General features: G+C 40.3%; 1 protein-coding gene across 2 annotated transcripts in view; it reads left to right on the top strand.

Moving 5' to 3' along the window:
• Actr3 (actin related protein 3) overlaps window positions 1-22,369 on the top strand; it is a 42,907-nt gene extending 20,538 nt beyond the window's left edge. For both annotated transcript variants that reach the window (XM_036202364.1, XM_036202365.1), the window contains exons 5-13: window positions 2,687-2,797; window positions 5,762-5,857; window positions 7,522-7,629; window positions 9,226-9,369; window positions 11,418-11,591; window positions 17,849-17,941; window positions 18,226-18,351; window positions 20,127-20,210; window positions 21,184-22,369. In XM_036202364.1, coding sequence (XP_036058257.1) covers window positions 2,687-2,797; window positions 5,762-5,857; window positions 7,522-7,629; window positions 9,226-9,369; window positions 11,418-11,591; window positions 17,849-17,941; window positions 18,226-18,351; window positions 20,127-20,210; window positions 21,184-21,279 — 1,032 coding nt within the window. In that variant the 3' untranslated portion in view covers window positions 21,280-22,369. The remainder of the gene's footprint in view (window positions 1-2,686; window positions 2,798-5,761; window positions 5,858-7,521; window positions 7,630-9,225; window positions 9,370-11,417; window positions 11,592-17,848; window positions 17,942-18,225; window positions 18,352-20,126; window positions 20,211-21,183) is intronic.
• The last annotated feature ends 2,271 nt before the right edge of the window (window positions 22,370-24,640 follow it).

Below are 24,640 nucleotides of genomic sequence, written 5' to 3'. Positions count from 1 at the left end.
GTGTGTGTGTGTGTGTGTACACGCGCATGTGCATGCATTTGTTCATATGTGTACATTAAATGTTACAGGAAAATTCATAGCTAAAAGTAGAGTAAAGGGTTAAGTGTGGCACCAGAAGATCTTTGTGAGTTTGAGGCCAACCTGGTCTCCATAGCAAGTTCCAGGCCAGTCAGGGCTGCATAGTGAGACGCTGTCTCATAACAACAACAAAACAAATTAGTTTTAAAAAAAAGAAAGAAAATATATTGACCCCACACATGCGTATCACTCAACTTTGGCAATTGCAAATTCATAACCAATCTGACTTTTTATTCCATTCCCCAATTATTTTTTTGGTCAGTCACTTCAAAATACTTGCCTATTCACAGCATCTCATGGTTTTAGTCAGACTGTAGTACATTTCTCTGAGTGTTCCCTAATTGGTTAATGTCGGGCCATTGTTAAAATAAGAATTTTCCACTGGATTTAGCTGTTAAATCTCAATGAGTCTTTTGACCCATAACTCCTCTTTCTGTGTATGGATTTTATCTCTCTCTCTCTTTTTTTTCTTGCTATTTACTTTTTGGGAAAAAAAGTAGCTGTCTAATAAAATTTCTCATTTGGTTCTGGTCTCTGGATTGCATTTTTACTGTGTCATTTGCCATGATCCACCACTTTTTATTTTTTTATTGTTGGCATAGAAATCTAAAAGTCTTAATCAGTAGTATGTTGAAGTTTATTTTTTAAGAAAAATTAGAAAGTGGATATTTAAGGATTAACAAAGGATAGTTGACAAGGCACTGTTGGTAACTAGATAGATAGTTAAGGGTATCCTTAGTTACTCCTGAAATAAAGGACATTAAAGTAGAAACACTGGGGTGGAGTATAGAGGAGAGAATAAACTTCATTTCGAATGTAGCGTATTTGAAGTCCTGTGTGGCTGCTCACATATTGCCCGGCAGTCTGGTGTATGGGCTTTGGAGCTCAAATAAGATGGATAAGGACAGAGATAAGGGAGGTATCAGTTACTTTGGGAGGTGAATACTGTTTGTTACCTGGGGGAGTGGGCAGCAAGAGAGAAGACTGAGAGGTGTACTAATTAGGCTTGACTGGAGAGGAACAGAGATAAACAGCATGGGATATCAAATAAGATGTCTGGGGAGGTACAAGTATAGTAAAGCTGGATGAATGTAGCTTTGTGAATGGTAGATCAGGAAAGAGTAACAGTGGGGTACTATTTCATGAGGTTAGGCTGTGATGGGAGAGAGATGAAAGGATAAGTTGCAGAATTAAGAGGAAGAGATGTTTAATGCTAAATTCTGCTCAGGAAATTTAAAGAAGGGGCATATAACAAGGTCTTAGAGAAAGCTGGAGGAATGTACTCTGATGATTAATTGGATAGGGTGGGAGTGTGAGAGCTGGGTCAGTGATTATGAGTGCATACTGTTCTTGCATAAGGGCCTCTGCTCACTACTGCCTGTCACTCCACCTCAAGGGAGAAGACCCCCCTCTCTCTTGGACTCTCAGGCACCTGCACTTATGTGTGCATAACACACAGACAGATAACCATGTGGACATAATTGCAGGGAGTATTGCTAACATTCTAGTAGAAGTTTACAGATTTGGTGAAGGAGATTCAGTTCCTCTCTTGATGTCTCCTTTTTCTGTGGAAGATAATAAGCATCACCTGCTGCTCCAGGAAAGCGTGCTTGGGGAAAGGTGAGGTCAGTGTGGTCAGAACATTGAACAGTGATCTGTGGAGTGTTGAGATGCGCAGAGTGGTTAGAGTGGATGGCCCGGACAAGGGAAGTTCTTTTCAAATAACAGTAGCATGCCTTATGAAGTATTGAGACCAAGGGTACTTACTCAGGACCAACACAGGGTTATCTCATTGATACTTAGATGTTAAATGTGTGAAAGGTAATCCATGAGGGATTCAGGAGCTTTCGTGGTACTTTTTATATTCTGTAAAATTTTCAGAGTGCCACCTAGATTTTGAAAAAGAATGTATGTGACAGATGTTTGTAGCAGGCTTTTTCTTTTTTGGGCCACCAACCAGCTCCCAGATCATGCCATGGAGACTTAGACTATTAGTTATGAATGCTCGGTCTTAGCTTATGCTCTTTTCTGGCTAGCTTTTTTCTTTAACTTAAATTAATCTGTTTCTCTTCATCTACCTTTTGCCTTGGCCATTCAGCTCTTTATTAGACCTTCAGATGTTTTTTTAGACAGGCAAAGTATCACAGCTTCACAGAGTGAAACAAATGTAACATGAACAAAAGTACCACACCTTGAAATCATATTCTCTAACAGTCCTCCAGCTTCAGCCCCTCAGTAGCTAAAATGACAAATGTGTATCACCATATCCAGTTACCAAATGTGTATTATATGTTAGACATACAACAGATATTAGTTAATGAGCTACTTATTGAAGATTAAGGATATTAGGATAAAGTTTAACATTTTTGACATATTCATCTTATGTTTTTAACCCCCTGAATGTTCACTGTAAAAGTAATTTCATTTCTGTAAGTATGTATATTTCTACTTAAGCATGTGTAGCCTAAGGATGACCTGTGGCAACATCACACCTAAAGATATACACCTTTTTCTAGTATCTACTAATGAGCTCATAGGCTCTAGTTTGTATTTATAAGTTCGTTTTCTTGACATTATTAAGACTTAATTGTGAATTTTGTTTTCCTAGTGGCCGATCCGCCATGGTATAGTTGAAGATTGGGACTTGATGGAAAGGTTTATGGAGCAAGTGATTTTTAAATATTTAAGGGCAGAACCTGAAGACCATTACTTTCTTTTGGTAAGTACACATTATGATTTGTTGGGGACTCACCCTTTTTTGAGATTGGATTTGTAAGCCCAGGATGGCTTTGTATTCAGGATCATTCTGCTTTACCCTCCTAAATGCTGGGTTAACAGGCATATGCCCTGATGCCTAGCCTACTAGGAAAATTTTGAAAAACATGTTAATGATCTCAGTTATCGTTAGCAAGCATATTTTATCATTTTTTAAGTTGTCATGTCTGAAAGACTTGGTTATATAAAACTGTCATCCTTAAGACCATCTGGATGCAGACTGTGGAGAAGTAGCGATGTGGTCAAGCACTACAGTGTAATCACAGATGCTTTTGATAATTAATATGTAATTGTTAAAGATAGGACCAGGGAATAATCGGTTTGTTTGTTTGTTTGGCACTGGCAAAATAATCTAAGGGAAGAATGTTTTCAGCTTATAGTTTCTGAGGCTTACATCTACAGTTTGACTCCATTGCTCCCAGGCTGTGCCTGGTAAAACAGAGCATCTCTGTGGGAAGTGATGGAGCAAAGGGCTGGACCTCAGGGTAAGGGAGGCAGATGCATGACCATGTCTGGACCCTGGTGACTGACTCTAGCCAGACCCCCACCTCTTCACAGTTCATTCATCTAATTAGTCGGGATAAGTCGGTTGGTGCAGTTGAAGCCCTTGTGATCCAGTCTCCTCTGGAGGAGCTGGTCAGCTGGCAATGAAGGCTTGAGCACACAAGTCTGCAACTGCCATTTTGCGTGCGCCACCACCTAGCTCATTGGTTATTTTTAACAGTAAAAGTACAATGTCATTTAATATCTGAACTTTTAAAAAAATTAAAGTAATTTGTGTTCATAGCTTTAAAAGCAAATGCATTTTTAAGCAATGTTTCTTGGTTTTTAAATGTTTTAAATACGTATTTTATTTTTCTGTGTGATTACTTTGCCTGAATGTGTGTATATTGTGTGCCTGCCTTCAGAGGCCAGAAGAAGACATCAGATCCACTGAAACTGAAGTTAGAGAGGGTTGTGAGCTTCCATGTGGGTGCTGGGAACTGAGCCCGGGTCCTCTGCGAGATCAATAAATGCTCTTAACCCTCCAGCCCCTCTTACTGTTTTAAAACTATTTGATAACTACTACTGACTTCTAGTACGATAAATGACTGTTTTCTTTTTCTCCGTTTTATCTTCTTACAACACAGAATGGCTGTCTTTTGTGTCTTCTTTATACCTGGACATGAGTTTTTGCTAATCCCATATTCAGGGTTGAATTATGGTGCTTTGTGAATACCATTTGTAGCTGGACTGTATGGAAAGTTGAAAGAACATTCCTATGGACACCTATATACCTACAGCCTAAGTTCAGTGATTAACATTTCAGTATAAGTAGATATTTAGCATAAGTGCTTTGACATACATCTGTTTATCCATCTGTTAGTCTGCTTTGTTTTTGAATCACATCAAAATAAGCTTCATTTAGATGAGAATAATTTCATACTTAAACAGTATGTCCATCACTAAACAGTTCATTATTTGTTTATGGTTATTCTTTTTCATATAGAATTTGTGTATTATAAAATTACAAATCTGAACCATTTTGTGGATTTTGACCAGCCTTGGCAGAAGAAAAAGAACCAGACAGTGATAGATTGATAAACCAGGCTTGGAAAAAACAAAGGACCAGATAGAGATAGATCAATAAATAGATTAAACAGAGATAGATAGGTAGAAAGAATGGATGAATTTGCCTTTGTAGTCTGTGTAGACACTGAAGAGACCAAATGAGAGCATAACGGGTTCTGTCACAGCTGTTCAGTCCTACCGTAGAGTGAACTTAATGCAGTGAATGCTTATAGATATGTCCCTGGCAAGTAGTAGTCAGAAAGAGATGGTTGGCTCCCTGTTAGTTTTGACAGTGTGTAAGTAGCAATGTAAGCAACATATTATCAATGCCTTTTCTAGTTAATTTATGCCTCCATTCCCTCTATGTCCTCCAAACCACTGTTTCATTTGTTTTGTTTTTTTTTTAATGAGATCAATTTCACCTATATTTGGGTTTTATATAAATGAAATCATATAAGATGTGCAGTAGTAAAACTTGTGCCATACAGTTTAATGTTTTTGACTATGACAGTCTGGCTGTTTGAACATTCTTGTCTCTTTAGATACTTATTTTCATCTCTCTCTCTCTCTCTTTTTTTGGTTTTTCGAGACAGGGTTTCTCTGTAGCTTTGGAGCCTGTCCTGGACTAGCTCTGTAGACCAGGCTGGCCTTGAACTCACAGAGATCCACCTGCCTCTGCCTCCCGAGTGCTGGGATTACAGGCATGTGCCACCGCCCTGCTTTACTTTCATCTCTTTTGTGGACTTGCTCTGCTGCAGGACAGACACTTAGCTGGTTTAGAATTCTGGCCTAGGGCTACTCTTCATGTAACACTTAATTGGGTTGCTCTTGCATTCTAGCCTGCATTTAGTATGTTAATCTTTTTAACTCTAGTCATGGTGAGTATACAGGCTTCCTGACTTGGTTTCAATTTTCATTTTTTTCATGATTTCTAGTGATATTGAACATCAGGGTTTCTTTTTTCTCCTTTACAATCTGTCCTAATTATGGTTCCCCTTCCTCATGCTTCACAAATCTTCCTGACTTCCCCACCCAAAATCCACACCCTTACTTTTCTATCTCATTAGAATATGAACAGGTTTCTGAAAAAATAAAATAAAATAAGTCAGCATGGGACAAAACAAACAGGCAAAAAAGAGCCAAGCAAAAGTAGAAGGAGTGTACAGACACTGAGAGAACGTACTGTTTTCACGTGTATATGTGTACGTCTGCTCTAATGCTCTATATCTAGAGTCTTTGTGTCTGAATTTGTCCCTTTTAAATTACTTCATAAATGATTTTCCCTTGAGAAATTGCCTATAAAGTTCCAAAATGATCTCACATTGTTGTCTTTTTAAAATATTATTCAATTCAATAGACTGAACCTCCACTGAATACTCCAGAAAACAGGGAATATACTGCTGAAATAATGTTCGAGTCCTTCAATGTTCCAGGCTTGTACATTGCTGTGCAGGTAAGTGACGTATGCTTATTTAAGCTTGGTGTTTACATTTTATCCAGCCGTAATTTACTCCTAGCCATGCATCTCTCTTTTCCCAGAAAGCATTGCCATAATTCACATTATACCGTATTCTCCTGAGCTGATAATTTAGAAACAATTAGGAAAGGGAGGTAATATTTATTGATAGGAAGAAAAAGAAATTCCCTCCCTCCCTCCCTTTTTTTCCCCACCCATCTTTATCTATCCATTCATCCAATCAATCTACAGGGTCTTATTTTGTAATTTAGGCTGGTCTTGAACTTGTGGTCCTCCTGCTTCAGTGCTGGATTACACGCATGTTCTCTCATGTCTGACTTCTGACTGCTTTGTTTGGTGGGCTTCTTTGAGTCTGTGGTCTTGGAGTATAGTCCAAGCTGGCGTTGGACCTGAAGAGATGCTTGTGCCTTAGGCTCCTTACTGCTACACTTTGCCTGGTTTCCTCAGGGCTTTTCATTCACTAGTTTAACATCTGTTCCTTTTTGCTGATGTACAGTAGTCAGTAAGATTTCTGTAACCCAGTATTTTTTATATATATATAGATAGATATAGATAGATAGATAGATATAGATAGATAGATAGATAGATAGATAGATAGATATAGTTTGGGATCCTAATTGTAAAAGACTTGTGGAAATGATCACAAGACAGTTTCTAGCTGTAAATGATAGATTTGAACTTTACCTAAAAAGGATATTTCAAAATTAATTCTCAAATAGCTTCCTTCCTTCCTTCCTTCCTTCCTTCCTTCCTTCCTTCCTTCCTTCCCTTTCCCTTTTTCTTTCTTTCTTTCTTTCTTTCTTTCTTTCTTTCTTTCTTTCTTTCTTTCTAACACTACATGAAAATTTTCACTGTAAAACCTTTAAAAATATTGTATGGTGATTAGCAGTCATTGTATTACTGCAATGATTTTTTTGTTAGAATAAGGTGGTGAGGCAGGTGTGGTGGCTCTTGGCTGGAGTCTCAGGAGTCTTAAGCTAGATTATCATTGTGAGTTTAAAGCAAAGGAGGGTGGTGGACTAAATACCTGGTATTACATTGCAAGTGGGCAAAGTTAGTGTTGTGTTTAGTTCCTACTCATATATTTTGATTGTAAGAAGTTAGCTTTTTAAAAATGATGTTCTTAGTTTACAAGAACATTGTTTTATTTTAGGAAAGAATTGTTTTCTATTGGCCATGACGAGATTCTTAGTAGGAAAAAACGGTGTTGCGTGTCATTGGTTTTCTAGTTAACTCAGGGTGTCTGGAAGTGTGTGTGGCGTTTGCAGTTAGGTACTGTTGTACAGTGCTAACTACAGATTGCATTTAGGAACTTGGAGTCTGAGTTCTTCAGAGTAATGCTTGCTGGCTTATGCCGATTGGAGACCTTGGTACTTTGTGCCAGTCTGAGTAATGATACGTTTAAGTTTGGGCAATGTAGTGCTGCACATGGTACGTGTTTGTGTCACTCTTGATTGTGTCTAAGAAGAGAGATCCTCATAAACAACTTTCTAAGTGGCCTGATGCATTAAAAGACCATGAGCTTCTTTTTCTCAATGAACTGTGGAACGTAGGCATTGTCATTATAGGTTACTTCTAAGAGACTTGCATGCTTAGTGATTCTTTAACAGTTTATTTTTGTCTGTCTTATTTTTTTCTAGGCTGTTCTTGCCTTAGCTGCATCCTGGACCTCAAGACAAGTAGGAGAGAGGACGCTGACGGGTACAGTAATAGACAGTGGAGATGGAGTCACTCATGTCATTCCTGTGGTAAGGACAGAAGAATTGTTAAGAGAATGTGAAATAGTACATCTAGAAGTAAATGATAAGAATTAATGGCACCTTCCTTTATAAGACTGAGAAACTAACTCTTTGTGCCGTCTTCCTGAGCCACCATCATGGGCCTCTTGAGGATCGTAAGAGCCGAGGGTCTTAAGAGCATCATCAACAGTTCTGAAAGGAGACAAAGCCAGCTCCCTGTCATACTGTACCCCAAAGTCACAGTTAGGTTTGTAACTATGAAGGTCACAGAGCTGAGGACAGTGGACCTCACACAGTATGCATGATCCACTTCAGATTTGATCTTTACTTAAAGACCTAGGAAAGTGGCAGAATAATCTGTGCTGAGAATCTTTGCTGGCACCGTGAGCCTTGGAGGAGCAAGGTGAGAACACACAGGAGGGCGAATTCTCAGTGAGCTCAGATAGCACATGACACCTGCCAACCCCGGGTTTTCTGGGTGAATAGTTGGCCTGGCCAGCAACTTCATAGAAGTGGAATTATATACTCAGGTCTTTGTGACAGGCTTTGTTCATTTAGAGGAGTGTTTTCAGGGTCATCTGTGTATAGCGTGTGTACTACTTCATTTCTTTATGTTGCTAAGTCATATTTCACTTGTGGGAGACCTGCTCCCACTTTTACCCCAGGGTATTCCTCAGGAGGGTGAAGTGAGAAATATTTAGATAGAAGGACAGAGGAGAGAGAGACAGAAACACAGGATAGCTCAGGAGGGCCTGGATCCTTATCCACCACCGGCCCCTTCTGTCTCTTCTAAAGGGCTTTTTAAAGGAATACCAAGCGGCAGGGCAGTAGACCTCCCCTTGCTAGATCAAAGCGTACTGCACATCCAAGTGCAGACCCTTCCAAACACCTGGTAACCACACACATGGTCAAGCAATCCTCTAATGCAGCTCTGCTGGGTAAAGCAAGCTCAGATCTCACTAGGAAACCTTTGTGGGCCTCCACATTCACTGTGTGGATATATCCCCTTTTGTTTACTTTGGTGTCTTCAGTATCTTATTAGGATGTGTCTAGAATTTAGTAGCTTTGTATAACTTACTCAATAGCTCCTTTTCTTTCTTAGTGGTATATCTGAAATAGTTATGGGCATGGGAATGATTTGGATAAGAGTGTTTGTTCTGTAAGGATGGAGACTGTGTTCAGGTCCCTAGCACCCACGTAGGAAGCAGGACAGGACTATATGTGCCTAATCACACAAGTGGGAAGCAGAGACAGGTGGTCTCAAGAACTCAGTGGCCTAGCTGAAAACAGCAAGGTTCTGGTTCAGTCAGAGACACTGTCTTGAGGAAGACACCCTGAATCCTGCCACATCTGGTTGAGAAGTAGATCTTAATATTTTGATCAATTAATTTTCAGAAATATAATTTAAAAATATTATATGGGAGTGTAGGGTAGGGCATGCTTGTGCCAGGGCATGTGAATGGAGTTGGTTCTCCTTCCACCTTTATGTGGGTTATAGAGATTAAACTGAGGTTTTCAGGCTTTAAAGCAAGTGTGTTCCCCACTAAGCCACCCTTAGAGCGCTGAGAACAGAAGTAAAGTTGACCCCTGTCCTCTTGCCTGCAGGCTGAAGGGTATGTCATCGGCAGCTGTATCAAACACATTCCAATTGCAGGAAGAGATATAACATACTTTATTCAGCAACTGCTGCGAGACCGAGAAGTAGGAATCCCCCCAGAACAGTCCCTGGAAACTGCCAAAGCAGTGAAGGTAAGCTATATTAGCATGATTCAGCTGGAAACTAGTCACATGCTTAACTGGTAGCAAAGAATTCTTCTGACCCAAGTTCTCTCAGCCAGTCAAAATGACCCTTCTAAATTGTTTTCTCTGTATTTTTCATAAAGCCCTTTGTGTATTCTCTCTCTCCATGTTCATATTGAGAGTATTTAAACATAGATTTTTGTGATTGTTCCTTTTATTAAAAGTAAAGATTCATTTTACCCAGAAATCATTACATTTCAGTTTATTCTGAAGTATTTATTTATTTGTTTATTTTATCTTATTTTTTGTTTTTGAGACAAGGTTTTTCTGTGTAGCCCTGGTTGTCCTGGAACTCACTCTGTAGCCCAGGCTGGCTTTGAACTCACAGAGATCCGCCTGCCTCTGCTTCCGGAGTGCTGGAATTTCAGGCGTGCGCCACTACCGCCTGGCTGAAGTCTTTATTTTAATGCTAATAGTTTTCTGCTATCGAAACTGGCTTGTTGAGCTCTAGTGTAGGTGCAGTGTGTTACTCAAGTGATGTGGAGCATGGACAGAAACTGATGGGTATATGAGGACTTGATTAGGTTTTGACTCTGTATTGTTTATTATATCAGTCTTTCATGCGGGCAATCAAAATATTTTCCTTATTTTGGCATTGCTTTTGAGTTTGTCATTTATCCACAAAACTGAAAATTTCTGTAGTTCTCATGTTTGAATATATAAAACTGCCTTTGCAAAAATAACTCCCATTTATTTGCATCTCTTTGTATGACATTTGTGGAGGTGTCTTTGTTCTTCTTTCAAGCTTAGGTATAGAGATATGTATTAAAGAAACTACAAAATGTTTTCCCAACTTTTTCTCAAGGTGGTAACCTGAAAACTAAATATGTAGTGCCATGCGTGGTGGCACACACCTTTAAACCTGGTACTTGGGAGGCAGAGGCAGATAGAGCTGTGTGAGTTGGAGGACTACCTGGTCTACATAGCAAGTTCTAAGACAGCCAGGGATACACAGAGAGAAACTGTCAAACAACCCAAACTACTAAGTATGGGGGAAAAATGAATATGAACACTATTATTTTCAACTTTGGGAAATCTATAACATTAAAATGGAGAAAACAAACGAAAATCTGCTAGGAATTTAAACTTATTTCAGGGAAGATTACTTGGTCTGAAGGTCTTTTAAAAAAACATCTCTTCATGAAATTCCCACCTTTATGGAGAGAAATGTGTAAGATAATGAAATTGTTCGTTTTTCCTAGGAGTCTTTCCTTTTGTAGAGGGATTGAGACAGGGTCTCACTATATAGCTCTGGCTGGCCTCCAGCTCACAGAAGATCCTCCTGCCTATGCCTCCCCAGTGCTGGGATTAAAGGTGTACATCACCACAATGCCACATCATGATAGGCTTTTTATATCTTTTTGTTATTTGTGATAATATTTTCAGCTACCTTGGGAGGAAGAGTCCTTGATGTACAGAATTACAGGAAGTTGTGTATGTTATTTAAAAATTGCCAGAGGGATAGAAGCAGTGGGACACAGTCACAGATAATCACATGTTAATTCAGTCTTGCAGATAATAGCAAAGTAGCTTACATTTTCATATTTCTTTCTTTATTCATTACCTTGATAAGAATTAGTTTTGTTCCATTTAGGCATAAAAGACCTATGTTAATTTGTGTAGGTATAGCTATTCTTTTTTATTTGCATGTGCATTTTCACTTTTCTAGAATATTCTATTCTGTTATGGACATAGTAGATGGTGAAGACTTTTAATGAATGTTTTCATAAAGTAGCATTAAAATAGTTAAAACCAAGTCTAGTCTTCCATATTTTAGTTGTGTTAATGGAGTCAGAAACTATGTATGGATGAGCCATTCATTTGTACTACACAATATGGTAATCTAGCATTAAATTTTCACCTATCAAAATTACCTAATTAAATTTAATAAAAATGTTTTTTATTCAATTCTGTTTGATTGATATATTATCTTCTTTTTCTTAACATTACCTAAAACAAGATATAAATTACATTTTGTTTCTTTATTTGCTTTTAAGGAACGCTATAGTTATGTCTGCCCAGATTTAGTAAAAGAGTTTAACAAGTATGACACTGATGGGTCTAAATGGATCAAACAGTACACCGGAGTCAACGCGATCTCAAAGAAAGAGTTTTCCATTGACGTTGGCTATGAGAGATTCCTGGGACCGGAGATCTTTTTCCACCCAGAGGTAACGCTTGGTAGTTAATGGTTTTGTTTGTTTTTAAATGGAGTTGCTTTGAAATATGCAGCAGAAAGTCAAAGAAATTGAGAGAGATCAATCTCAGAGACTTTCTTTAGTGTCTTAAAGAAGCACAGAATGATTTCTGTCATACCCTACCCCACCCCTGAGAAGCAGCTCCTGTTACAGCAGCCTTATCTGTCATCCTGCCTCTTCAGTCTTTATGGCTCATGGAAGTGCAGGAAGAGGGTAGCCTTTCCACTTTGTAACCACTGAAACCGTGGGAAGACTCTGCAAAGCCTGCACCTAGTGTAAATGACTGTGTGCAGACTGCGGTTACTGTCCCAGCTGGAGAATTGTCTCTGACCTGTGGGATCTAAGGACATAAAGACGGTCTTAAAACAACAAATGGGTATTTTTGATAGTCTAAAATAATAGCAAAGCCTTCTGGTAACTTGGTATTAGGAATTTAGCTCCATTAGAATTTTAATATTCAATGTCTGCTGTGCTTATATAGCATCAAGAACAGTTATTTTTGATAATTGCTTCCCCTCCCCCGCTTATTATTGGCAATGACTTTCATGGTCTCAGATTAAGCATTGGATATTGAAAGCTGAAAGATTATTTAATCTTACTCTTTGAGTTTAGAGAAAGGCAGTTAAACAAAAGTAGTTGCTTTCACAGATAGGCATGTGTGTTGAGGCATAGAAGCAGAGAACGTAAGTCCACTTGGGAGAGCCAGGGAAACTTGTGGGTGTGTGACAAATGGTGTCAGCCCAGCGGTTGGGGGACTCTATCTCACATCATAGTCTGGAAATCTCACGTGGAAATGACAGATTTGTGCACAGTAAGAAAAGGTGGTTTTTGGTCAGAGCAATGATGGGAACAGGTTAAAAGCATGTAAGCTCACTGCAGTGTTTCAGGTAAATAAATGTCTGTCATGGAGAAAGGAGGTGAAGGAAAGTGGAGGTCTTAGGATGTAGCAATTTGGCTTAGATGTGAGAAGGATAAGAATATGAAGAGTCTGTGACTTGATTAACTTAGATCTTTGAAGTGAAGTGTGGAGTTGCAGTCAGAATAAGTAGTGCAGTCAGAACAGATGAGTCTGTGTCCACCTCTCCTTAGCAATGCATGGCGGTGCTGCGGTTGTAGAATCTCATCCCTCTAGAAGCTAAGGCAAGAGAATCTAGAGTTTGAGGCCATCTTGGGCTGCACAGTGAGACCTCTCCGCCCGCACCCCAAAAGGAAAGCAAAGCCAACAACAGAACAAGTGAGTTTGAGGGATCTGCAGCCTTGATATCCAATACAATATTTTGTATTGACTTGGAGCTATGGAAGATAACTGCCTCTTCTTTCCCCATTGTCCCTGTGTTCCCTCTGTACCCCATACTCCCTGACTCTTGAGTGTGTCACAGCATTTCTGTCTGCTTGAGCCCTGTGCATGCCCTGTGACCATCTCCTATCCTGTGCCGGGCTTTAGTACATAAGCCAGCCGCCACCGCTGCCCCCCCCCCCCAGCCGGCCTCATGTGGTCATTAAGAACTCATTTGTTCACTTTAAAAGTGATTATTAGGAAATTGTCTCTTCTCAGGATATGTAAATGCATAACTTGTTTGTGAATTAAAATTTCTGGATTATGGACCTTTCTAGACTTTCTGTAAAGTCCCAATCCTTCTCTTTCAGTCTGGAAATGAAGGGAATGATTAGTAGTCTGCGGGGTTCATTTAGGGGGCTTTGATACCCCTCTGTGTGCTTTCATTACTTTTAGTTAGGACAAAAATAGCTCAGGAAGCTGTTTTCTGAAGAATATTCTATTCTTAAGAATAGATTAAGCAGAAGTCTTGATGAGGAGAAGCGTTTGGTGGACTCCTATGGAGAGACCTGGGGTTGACATGTGACTATGTGTCCTTGCCTCCTCCTACCTCAATTTCTCAGCTCCTCCTACCTCAATTTCTCAGTCTGTAGTTAATTCTTACGGGAAAGGGCCATTATTATCAAACCACTTCATTCTTGTTTGGTGTCACTGGTGACTTAAATGTAGGGCCTTGTCTTTGTGTTGTTTTAATTTTTGCTTTTAAAAATTCTCTGTACTGGTGGTGTTAGTTTGGGAAGAGAAGATTAGGAAAGTGTATTTGATTATTAGTTCAACATAGTTTCTGAGAATGGAGCTTGCTGTGTGTGTGTTGCAGGAAGTGCGTCACTTCCCCAGTGAATTTTGAGGTTCCTTACAGATATTTCTGTGTTCTCATTTCCCTATCATTGGAAGTATTCATTCATTTTTTTAAATTCAGACTAGATGAATGTTTGAGTATTTAACCTATCCAAGATTTGAACACTAAGATATAATATATGAAAGATCCAAGAAAATTTATTGTTGGTTTTTATTAAAATTTTTATTCTTATGATATATTTTGATCATAATTCTTTCCCCTTCCCAAACTTTTCCAGATCCTCTCCCAAGTTCCCTCCCTACCCAACTTTATGCTAGAGCAGGCTCTCTCCCTTAAAAAAAAAAAAAGCAGGGTTGGGGTTTAGCTCAGTGGTAGAGCGCTTAAGGCCCCGGGTTGTCCTCAGCTGGGGCCAGGGCCTGCCCTGGAGTGTGGTGGATCCCCAGTGGCGGCGCTCTGTTGGGAAGGCTGACTCTCCCGGCAGGACCAGTTGTGAGTAGTTTCTTACAAAGGGTGGGAGTGTGTCCAGTCACTCCTCTCAGTGCTGCAGTTCTGTCTGGTGTGAGCCGGTGTGAGCGGGGTGTGTGTGTGTGTGACCCTTGTGTCTGGAGGACACTGTCCTTGCAGTGACTCACACCCCTGGCTCCTGCGGTCTTTCGGCCTCTTCCTTCTCCTGTAGATGCCTGAGCCTGGTGGGAGGTCGTTAATACAGACATCCTTTTGAAAGTTTATTTCTAAAGCAGTTACATTCACCATAAATATCAGAGAGAACTAGTTTCTTTTAGAAGGAATGTACTTGGCACTTTGAGTTTTTTTAAGAAAAAATTGTAGTCCATTTTATGTTTTAAATTTTGAATATATTTCTAATTTAAGAAATATATGGGCTGTTGTATTTATTTGGGATGTTTCACCTAAATACTCCTCCTTTAATAACCCCTTAGATCATTCTCATCTTTGTGCTGCTGAGACCTGACCAGGGCACGCACGATTAGAGCTCGGACTGACTTCCAGAACAAAGCTGAAGGAAGGGCCGAGTGTTAGTTTGGGGGAGCCACTGTTCAGTTTATTATAATATTGAGGAACTTTAGTAATTTATTATTAACCTCTTTATTAATGTTTTGTCTTTATTCATAAAATACTCTGCTGCTTTATTGAATATTAATCTGATTTTATTTTCTTAATTGCTTTATTATTTATTTATATGGGTGTTTTGCTTGCATGTATGTCTATGTACCATTTCCTTGCTTGGTGCCCACTGAGAACAGAAGAGGACATTGGATTACCTAGAACTGATGTGTTGGATGGTTGTGAGCCGCCATGTATGTGGGTGCTGGGAATTGAACCCAGGTCCTCTGGAAGAACAGCCTCAACCCTTAATTGCTGAGCTATCTTTCCAGCTCCAAATGTTTTTTAAACTATGTTCATGGATGCATGTTGGTATACTTGAATGCAGATACCTGCGAAGGCCAAAGGGTTGGATCTTCCTGGAGCTAGTTATAGACAGTATGAGCTACCCAGTACAGGTATTAGGAACTGAAGTCAGGTCCGCTACAAGAGCAGCTCACACCCTTAACCATTGGACCACTATTCTGATTTTCATTTGGAATTCTGTAGTGCAATAGCCCCTGAAGTTCAACAACAGATAGCCCAAGTTAGACTTCATTTCTTTCTGTATTAGAATGTCTGTGGGGTACACAGACTGGGAACATTTATAGGTTTTGTAATGTAGTCAGAAGATTTCCTGTGCCCAGCCTGCTGGCATTTGGGACAAATCTCTCCCACTGTTGTTCCCCAAGTAAACACACAGGCTTATATTAGTTATAACTACATGGCCATGGCTCAAACCTTTGCTAGCTAGCTCTTATATCTTAAATTAGCCCATAACTATTAATCTATGTATCGCCACATGTTTGTGGCTTTACCTGTGTACCATTACATGTTGCTCTTTGGGTGGCTCCCTGGTGTCCCTCTCTCTCCGCTTCCTGTCTCTCTCTTTGAATTTCCCGCCTGCCTCTAAGCTGCCTTGCCATAGGCCAGACAGCTTTATTTATCAGAGGAGCACATTCACAGCGTACAGAAAGACATTCCCCCATCATTGTAAAGTTTTGCTTTTGTGTATTCCTAATTAACTACTAAAAACTAGATGTGATAGTGCACACCTGTAAACCCAACACGCAGTAGGTTAAGGTAGAAAGGAAGATTACTGTAAACTCTAGGCTGGTAAAATCAGAAGTGAAGTGGTTGACTGCTGTGAGGATGCAGAGCCAGCTGCTGGTTGACCAGCTGTGGTCTAGCCTTCTGCTCACAGTGTGGCAGATGAGGTGAACAAGACTGTGGAGAGGTTAACAGTGTATGCATAGGGTGTGTGTGTGGTGGGGAGGTGGCTATTTTAGGTAAATAACGAAGAAGACAAAGGATAGTGAATAAACTGTAGTTCTGCCGTAACAGTGGAATTTCTAATTGTTTTAGAAATCAATGCAGTGAAAAAGATTTTTCTGTCAAATTGTTGTTATTCTCTGTCTAGATTTGGGGCAGTTCAGGGGTTGTTGTTGCTGTCGTCGTCGTTATTGTTTCTAACTGGAGTCAGTGCCAGGTTCTGAGGTGAAGTATTATCGTGGGCCATTAAAGCTCAGTGCTTTGAGAACTAAAGGCTCTTCCGAGTGCTTGCAGTGGGAGGCCAAGAAAGATTGTGATCACAGATGTCATCGTGGACAGTAAGAGTTAAGATTTCAGGTTCTGATTTGGTTTGTTTCAGTCTGCCTCTGCCTGTGTGTGAGCTTGTCTTTAAATGACATCAGAGCTAGCTGAGCTGAACTTCGTTCCCACTTTCCTGTAGTGCAGTGGGGGGGTGGGGGGGTCTACTTCCCAGGTAAAACCCTGGCATGTGTATTTGCTTTTGAGTATCATAAGTTAAAAATGGCTTTATTCTGACTATGATGTATTCTATGAATACATCACTGACTCTTTGTTCTTCTGTTGATAAAGTTCTTGAGAATGTTATAAAGTACTAAGGACTGAACTAATAGTGTTCCTAAGGGACGACAGAGGTTAGGTTTCTGTCGTCATCCTGTCTGTACATAGCCCTGGTCTATGTGTGCTTCTGTTTGAACTAATCGCCATCCATACTCCTGTCCATGACTGAAGGATGCTGCCTAACGGTGCTTTGTTGGTAAGACACACACCCCAGCCTTCTTCCTAGACACATATGGACTACACGCCAGCATGTGCCTTTCTAGACGAAGCAAGATACCAGCCATAATAGGAAACAGAAAACAAGAAACGACACTCAATGGCTGTGAAAAGGACACATTTACAGTGTGACAAGCTAAATAAGACAAGTTATCAGCCTGTTGAGCTTCAACCGGGAGTGTGCACACTTCAAAGTGCTGCTGCTCTGTGTAGAAATAAATGTCACCTGTTGACCTGAGGGTTGCAACTCAGGGTTCACACAGGCAAGGTTGCAGATGCAGAATCTAGTGATAGGACAGGGGACATCTATTTCACTCTAACTGGTGGCCTGCTAGTGGTTGTTTTCACCTTTCACAGACATTTTTTCTTTATCTGTGTGCACCTAATGACCTGTGGAGGTCAGAAGAAGGCATTGGATCCCCTGGAACTGGAACTAAAGGGGAGTTGGGAGCCATCATGTGGATTCTGGGAACAGATTCCAGGTCCTCTGGAAAAGCAGCAGCTGCTTTAGATTGTCGAGTTGTCTTTCTAGCACACCATTTCACTGTGGTGACACAGATCAGAGTTCCCTTTTGGGACTTGTGAAGGAGCAGAGCCACCAGTATGTGCTTCTGAATCTGTGTTAGCTATGCCTGATTGTTTTCCGGGTGGTGACCTTGATGTGTGCATGTTCTCTTAGCAGTGCACAGAAGTTCTTCCTGTGGTGCCTGCTGTCCCAGAACTGAGGCAGGCTGTACATGCTCTTTCCTCTACAGAGCTAGGTCACCTGACTTCTATCCTCGCTAGCTTTAGTTTATTGAAGACCAGGGCCCTTTTACTCTTGAGCTGGGTAATTCAACCTTTTGTTACTGTACTATTTAAATCAACAACAGTCTCATAGCTCATGTGTAAAATTTACTTATCTTTCAGTTTGCTAATCCAGATTTTACTCAGCCTATCTCAGAAGTTGTAGATGAGGTCATTCAGAACTGCCCCATTGATGTCAGGCGCCCTCTCTACAAGGTCAGTGTTGACAGCAGGAGTGGGGGTGGGGGGCTGTGGTTGGTATGTAAAGTAATAAATATATTTTATATTTAAATAAATATAAAAAATATGAGAGGAAAAAAAATAAAATCTAAGCCACAGCCAGGAAAAAAGATTTGGAGTTTGAAGTTTTCTTTTCATAATATTGAATAGCCTATTTTAAAACCTGTATTTTCACAATTGAATTCCTTGTATATTTGTCTTTAGATTGTTTGTCTTCTAAAATAAAGGTCATAAATATTTTGTTTTCTTTACCAACACAGAACATTGTCCTCTCTGGTGGTTCAACCATGTTCAGGGACTTTGGACGTCGTTTGCAAAGAGATTTGAAAAGAACTGTAGACGCCAGGCTGAAGTTAAGCGAGGAGCTGAGCGGTGGTAGATTGAAGGTTGGTTTTCTCAACAGCTGGCTGGGAATATCGAAGGCCGGCATCTTGGTTTTGTAGTCAGAACAAGAATGCTTGCCAGTGTCTCACTTAGGACCATTCAGACAAACTCTGTAGGTGTTCTACTGGAACATTGCTTCTGTCCATAGACTCATGGCATGCAGTCTGTCATTTGGTACTTGATCTGTTTGGAGCTCTGTGGAGTAATGGCATGACTTCACAGCCCAGGCAGACTGCTTATGCAGGAGGTTTTTATGTTCATTTTCCTCCTCAACCAGCCAATTTCCCTGCCCCACACGTTCTGCTCCTCTGGAGGGAAGGCTGACTTGTGTTTCACAGGCATAGATTTAAAATCTGTGTAGGAGGCCTGCTGAGATGGCCTTCCGGTACAGAGGCTTGCTGCACCAGCCCAAGGACTTGAGTGTGAGCCCGGGAGCCCATGGAAAGGAAAAAGGAGAGAACCAGTCCCACAGTGTTAGCCTCTGACCTCCTCAGTGCACCGTGGCACACACATGCCATCCATAACACCCATACCCAGAATAAACCTTTAAAGAAAAAGTTTAAATTCTGTGTTTGGAGAACCAGTCAAGGAGCATACGCTCCTTTTTTAAAAAATAATTTTGACATTTATTTGAGGGGTGTGTGCGTGTGTGTATGCAGTCACACGTGTTGAGATAAGAGAATAACTTACACGAGTTGGTTTTATCCTTTTCCCATGTGGGTCTTGGGGGCAAACTCAGATTGACAACAAACGCCTTTTCCCACTGAGCCATCTTGATGGCTCGACACAATAAGGTCCTCTAGGATTCAGTGGTCGCTCAGTGTTTTCTGGCCATAGTTAAAGAACACAGGCTGTTTATTTTCTGCACTTCGTCTTGGTTTGGGTTTGTTTGGTGGTTTCCCAACCGCGTGGGTGCAGTCACATCACAGAAGCGGTATCATGTCACTTTTCCTGCATTTTATCAGCAGATGCATGATGCGAGCTGTCCCACCTACCAACCTGAACACTTGGCCGGAGTGGTTCCTGCCAGGTTGCTCTGTGTGACTGTTAACTTTGCCTCTACATGTACAGACTTAGAGGGGCCTTCCAGGCTGTGTAGCTGTCCTGTTTTTCATCAGTCTTTGAACGAGCAGTCTTAGCTCCATTGTTGTTTTCTTGAAATACTTGTGGCTGAGGTAGTTGCCAGAAGTATAGCTCGTGTAATTTTTTACTGGTTGCCCTGGTGTTGCCCTGGGCATGTCTCCTTTTATGTATTTGATTGTATGCTTAGTATTTAATTATATGTGTTTATGGGGTACAGTGTGGTAATTCAATATATGTATGCACACTGTGAGATCAAAGCAAGATAATTGCTCACCTATGTTGATAGCAGCTTTATTCATAAGAGCCAGAAACTGGAAACAACTTCCATGACCCTCAACCGAAGAGTGGAGAAAGAAAATATGGTACATTTACACAGTGGAGTACTATGCAGCTGTTAAAAAACAGAGCGTGTAGCTTATCATTTGTGTCTGGAGCCTCTCAACTCTTGTCTTGTAGAGCTGTATAAAGTAGAGAAGTCCCTGGAAATAACGGTTGTACTGCGACGTGAGGTCCTCTCCATCCTGCTGTCCATCCTGCTTCTTCCTCAGTTTCCACTTCCACTCTGTAGATAATCTCAATTAATCCCTGTCACTGGACTTTATAATTATTATTTTTGTGTATGTATATTTAAGCACAAATGATACAGTGTTGCTTTAATTTCCTCTTGAAATGACGTTACTATGTCACTTTTCAGCCCAAGCCTATTGATGTACAAGTTATTACACATCACATGCAACGGTATGCAGTCTGGTTTGGAGGGTCAATGCTGGCTTCCACGGTGCGTAGATTAACTTGTAAATGTTTATGTTTTAGATAGAAGAATATGGACTTAAAAACTTTTATATTATGCACATAGTATTTATAAAATTGGAAGTCATTTCATTTTAATATTATCTTTTGCATACTAGACATTATTTACTTCAGAGTGAGCTTATTATACTGCATTTTAGCATTTATCATAGGGAAAGTTCTTTTAAATGTGTTGAAATATACTCACCAGAATGTTATTGGTATTTCTGTTTAAACATCTAAAAATGTCAAGGTAAACACTAGCCTTCATTTCATAGGAAATATAATGCTTGCAACTGAATAAAGAGAATTAGTCTAAAGTCTTCTCCAGACCAAAACAGCTTTAACGCTACCTTAGAACATGTTCTAATATCATTAGTCTAGTACATATTGGTGCTGTGTTAGGTCATTGGCTATTTATAAAATGAAGGTGTTTTTATATAAACTACTAGATTTACAACAGTGGACATAAAAACCATTTAAAGTAAATAAGGATTGTTTCCTTTCTTAACTTTAGCTATCTTCTGTTACGCTGTATGGGGGTGGGGGTGCATGTGTAACATGCCCTTTAGAATGTAGTAATGCAGCAAGTGGACAAGGAGGGAAACCTCAGAGTTGCTTGTAGTGTGACATGGTTCCTGGTTCCTTAGGCTCATGCTGTGCTGTAGAATCTGGGCACCAAGTGGGAAAGCCCTGTCAGAACAGGCTGCACGTCAGAACCCAGCAGAGACAGGTGTCAGGGTGGATTATGGGGTGTGAATTAATGCCCTGTATTTCTGACAGATTTATGTATCATAGACTTTAATCATGATTTCTAGAGTTATAAGCTTTGTCCAAAAGCCATGAATAAACTGATAAATGTTATACATTAATACCTGTTTTAAAGCATCTTTTACAGACCATTGGAAGATAGGAGTATTTGACTTTTTTAAAAAATGCATCTTCTCTTGTTTTGTTTTCAGCCTGAGTTCTACCAAGTATGCCACACCAAAAAGGATTATGAAGAAATTGGACCTAGCATTTGTCGTCACAATCCAGTGTTTGGAGTTATGTCCTAAAGTTGACTTCTTGTTTATTGGGGTTAGGGAGATGGAAATGAGATAATCTTTCTGATGACCAGTTTTTGTCTGAATGGATGGTTCTAAGGTTTTTAACCAAACATGATCATACAGGAATATTTAATGAGTGTGTCAACATGCAGATGTAGAAGAGAGCCAAGATGATTGTTTTCCTTTAGGTTGAATATTTGAATCTTATGTGTATTAAAAAAGAATGGGTTTTAGTTCTTTCTGTGCCCTGATATTTTGTATATTATTGACTTCCCAATGTGCTGGGCTCTGGGTGTGTAGAGAGCTCTGTAATGCCTGATTGGGCACTGCTGAGTGGGCAGTGCAGGAGCTTGTTTATATTTCATACTTTTTTATACTTTGAGGAAAAAAAGTCAAAGAAAAACTGTAGTATTGGAGGGAAAAAATGTGACCAAGGAAAAGATGAATTCCACAGGCAGCCTCATGGGACTTGGCCGCACACTCTGGGTTCCAGTTATCTCGAGCTGCTCCACCCCCCCAGCCCACCAACGGTTGGTTCTCACTGCAAACGCTTTGGATCTAAGGAGCTAGTCTCCAGGTTAGCTGATGTCTGCCCTGCTTTCTGGTTACTCACATTCTGTTTCTTGCTTTAAAAGAAAAGACAAGACTGTTGGACCAGTATTGCAATTCTGTAGAGTCCTTTCTTATTAAAACAATAATATGATTACCAAAATTGACGTATTTAAGGCCTAATGCCGTTCTAATAAAGGCAACAATTTCTTTTTACTACTTGTTTCAGGCTCTTTGATCTCTTTATAAGTTAACTAATATGTCTATTTTCTTCGAATTCTGCAGTAGCTCTTTAAAAAGCACAGCGGTTCAATAGCAAGCTGACTTTTTTATGTGCTCTGTACAAATAATTGTGAACTTTTAATATGTTGAGTGCTTTCATTTTGATAACTGGATCTCCATTTGATATTTTCATTTGTATAACTCATTTGCAGTCTGAATTTTTTTTAGTGCCAGTCCCAGACATATCATGAAAAGTTCGTTTTCTTTGCATCTTAAATAATCTGGATCATGAAGAAAAGTGATGACAATAAATTAAAATTGAATTACCTTTTCTGATGGTTTTTCTTCATGCAGTGTAGGATTTCTGTTTCTGGAGACACAGTGGTATTTGTTTAAGTCTCTAGTGTGTGTGTGGTAGAACGTAAGATTTTACCAGTTATTTATAGAATAGCAAAGGGTGTGGATTATAATCTTGAAGCACTTAAAACAGTAGTATCAGGAACCACACCATAATGCACAAAACACATAGAATTAGGAATGTATCTATGTAAAAGTTACAAAGCCTTAAAGTGCTTTGGTGGTCTTTTGCAATAAAACTATAGAGACAGACTGGGGCCTGAACATTAATTTTTATGTAGAGTGTATCTGAATATTTAGAATTTCATTATCCATCTGAGAATGACTGTGTGAGAAGTTGCATAATGAGTCTCATGAGCATGTTAACGAATGTGAGAGTGAGTTGCCTCCTCAGCCTTGCCCTCTGGTGTTATCATTTGTCCATAGCACTTACTGTCTCATCTTCTGGACCAATAATCAGTACTTGACATAAAGGCTAGAGGGGTGCCTTAGGGCTTAGGAGCACTGTGCCCTTGCAGAAGACCCTGCTTTCAAACTCCAGTTCAGGGGATCTGGTGCCCTCTTTGGGGTTTTGTGGGCAACAGGCACAACATATACAGTGGTACACATACACACTCACATGTATAAAATAATTGAAACTTTAAAATTGCAGGTACTGTCTTTGGGGGTGGTCATCTAGAAAGACATATTTACAAAATCATGTCTTTAACTTTTTATGGGAAAACTTGTTGGAAACTTTAGGCCTACATTTGTTGGAAGACCTGTGCTGTGCTATGTGTTTCCTAAGCATTTCAGTATGTGTCCGGAGGAATAAGCTCTTCCACGTGAGTCCCTGCACCTGTATGCATCCAGGAATGCTAGGATGCTGAGGTGTTTTCTGATCACTTTCCACCTATGCCTTTTGAGCGGGATTTCTCCCTGAACCTGGGGCCATATTTTCTCTTTAATACCTAGGCTGGAAGCCAACAAGCCCCAGTGATCTCCTGTCCACCCTTTGAGGTGGGTTTACAAACGTGCCACTGTGTCCAGCACATGGGTGCGTCTACTCACTGCTGTCTCACCAGCTCCCAGAGATGTATTTTGACTCCCTGCTGTGGTCCAGGCTTTGTGCATGAAGACTGGGGAGCATTCTGTCCTGAGCTTAGTAGAACAACCATGTTCAAAACAGCCATGTTCAGATGTTGCTGTCTCTATCACTTGTGAACCTATTTTTAAAAAGGGGGGCGTTACATCTGTTTTCAGAATAGGTACAGAATAAGTACATATTTGGTACTTCATGTATCTACTTAAAATGTCTTAACATTCATCCTTAACAAGATGGTCATTGAAAAGAGATCAGCCCTTGTCTGCATTCTGTTTCCTGAACAGTCAGAGAATAATACCCTGGCAGAAACGGTGGAAGGAGGGAGGGAGGGAAGGAGGGGAGGAGGGAGGGAGGGAGCATTTAGCTCACAGTTCCATGGCATAGCTGCATGGATGTCAAGGTGGCAGAAACCTGAAGAAGATAGTCACAGCCTGTCCACAGGAGAGGCAGCATGCGTGTTGGCTCCCCCCAGAAGCTGTATCGTGGGATTCTGAACTGCATCATGGTGAACACTGGACCACCACCACAGCCCTTTTGTTATATTTGGTCTGAACAGCATTTTTGTACTTCTCATAAAATTGAAACTGGAATTCCTCAAGGCACCGGGAGCATGAATAAATGGACTTATTTACTTTATTTTTTCTTTTTAAGACAGGTTTCTCTGTGCAACAGCCCTGGCTGTCCTGGAACTCACTTTGTAGATCAGGCTGGTAGAGATCTGCCTGCCCTGGCCTCCCAGGTGCTGGGATTTAAGGCATATGCCACCACTGCCTGGTTTAAATACATTTTTCTTAAATGAAAAGGAAATTACTTTTTTTTCTTTTCTTTTCAAGACAGGGTTTCCTCTGTGGTTTTGGTACCTGTCCTAGGCTGGCCTCGAACTCACAGAGATCTGCCTGGCTCTCCCTCCCGAGTGCTGGGATTAAAGGTGTGCGTCACTAATGCCTGGCTAGGAAATTACTTCTTAAGCCCCATTGCTTTTTCATTCAACCATTACGATCTTAATCTTTGTGTATATATAATGTATACATGTGTGCATGTTTGTATGTGTACTAGTTTAATGTGTCTGAGTCTAGAAGTGCCTGTGTAAGGGTGTGTGTGTGTGTGTCTCACACGTGTGAAGTCATAGAACAACCTCAGGTGTCAGTCCTCACCTTT

The sequence above is a fragment of the Onychomys torridus genome, chromosome 11 (assembly GCF_903995425.1).
Source record: "Onychomys torridus chromosome 11, mOncTor1.1, whole genome shotgun sequence".
NCBI lineage: Eukaryota > Metazoa > Chordata > Mammalia > Rodentia > Cricetidae > Onychomys > Onychomys torridus.
Note: the sequence above shows the minus strand (reverse complement) of the source record. Positions and strands in the feature narration are given on the sequence as shown.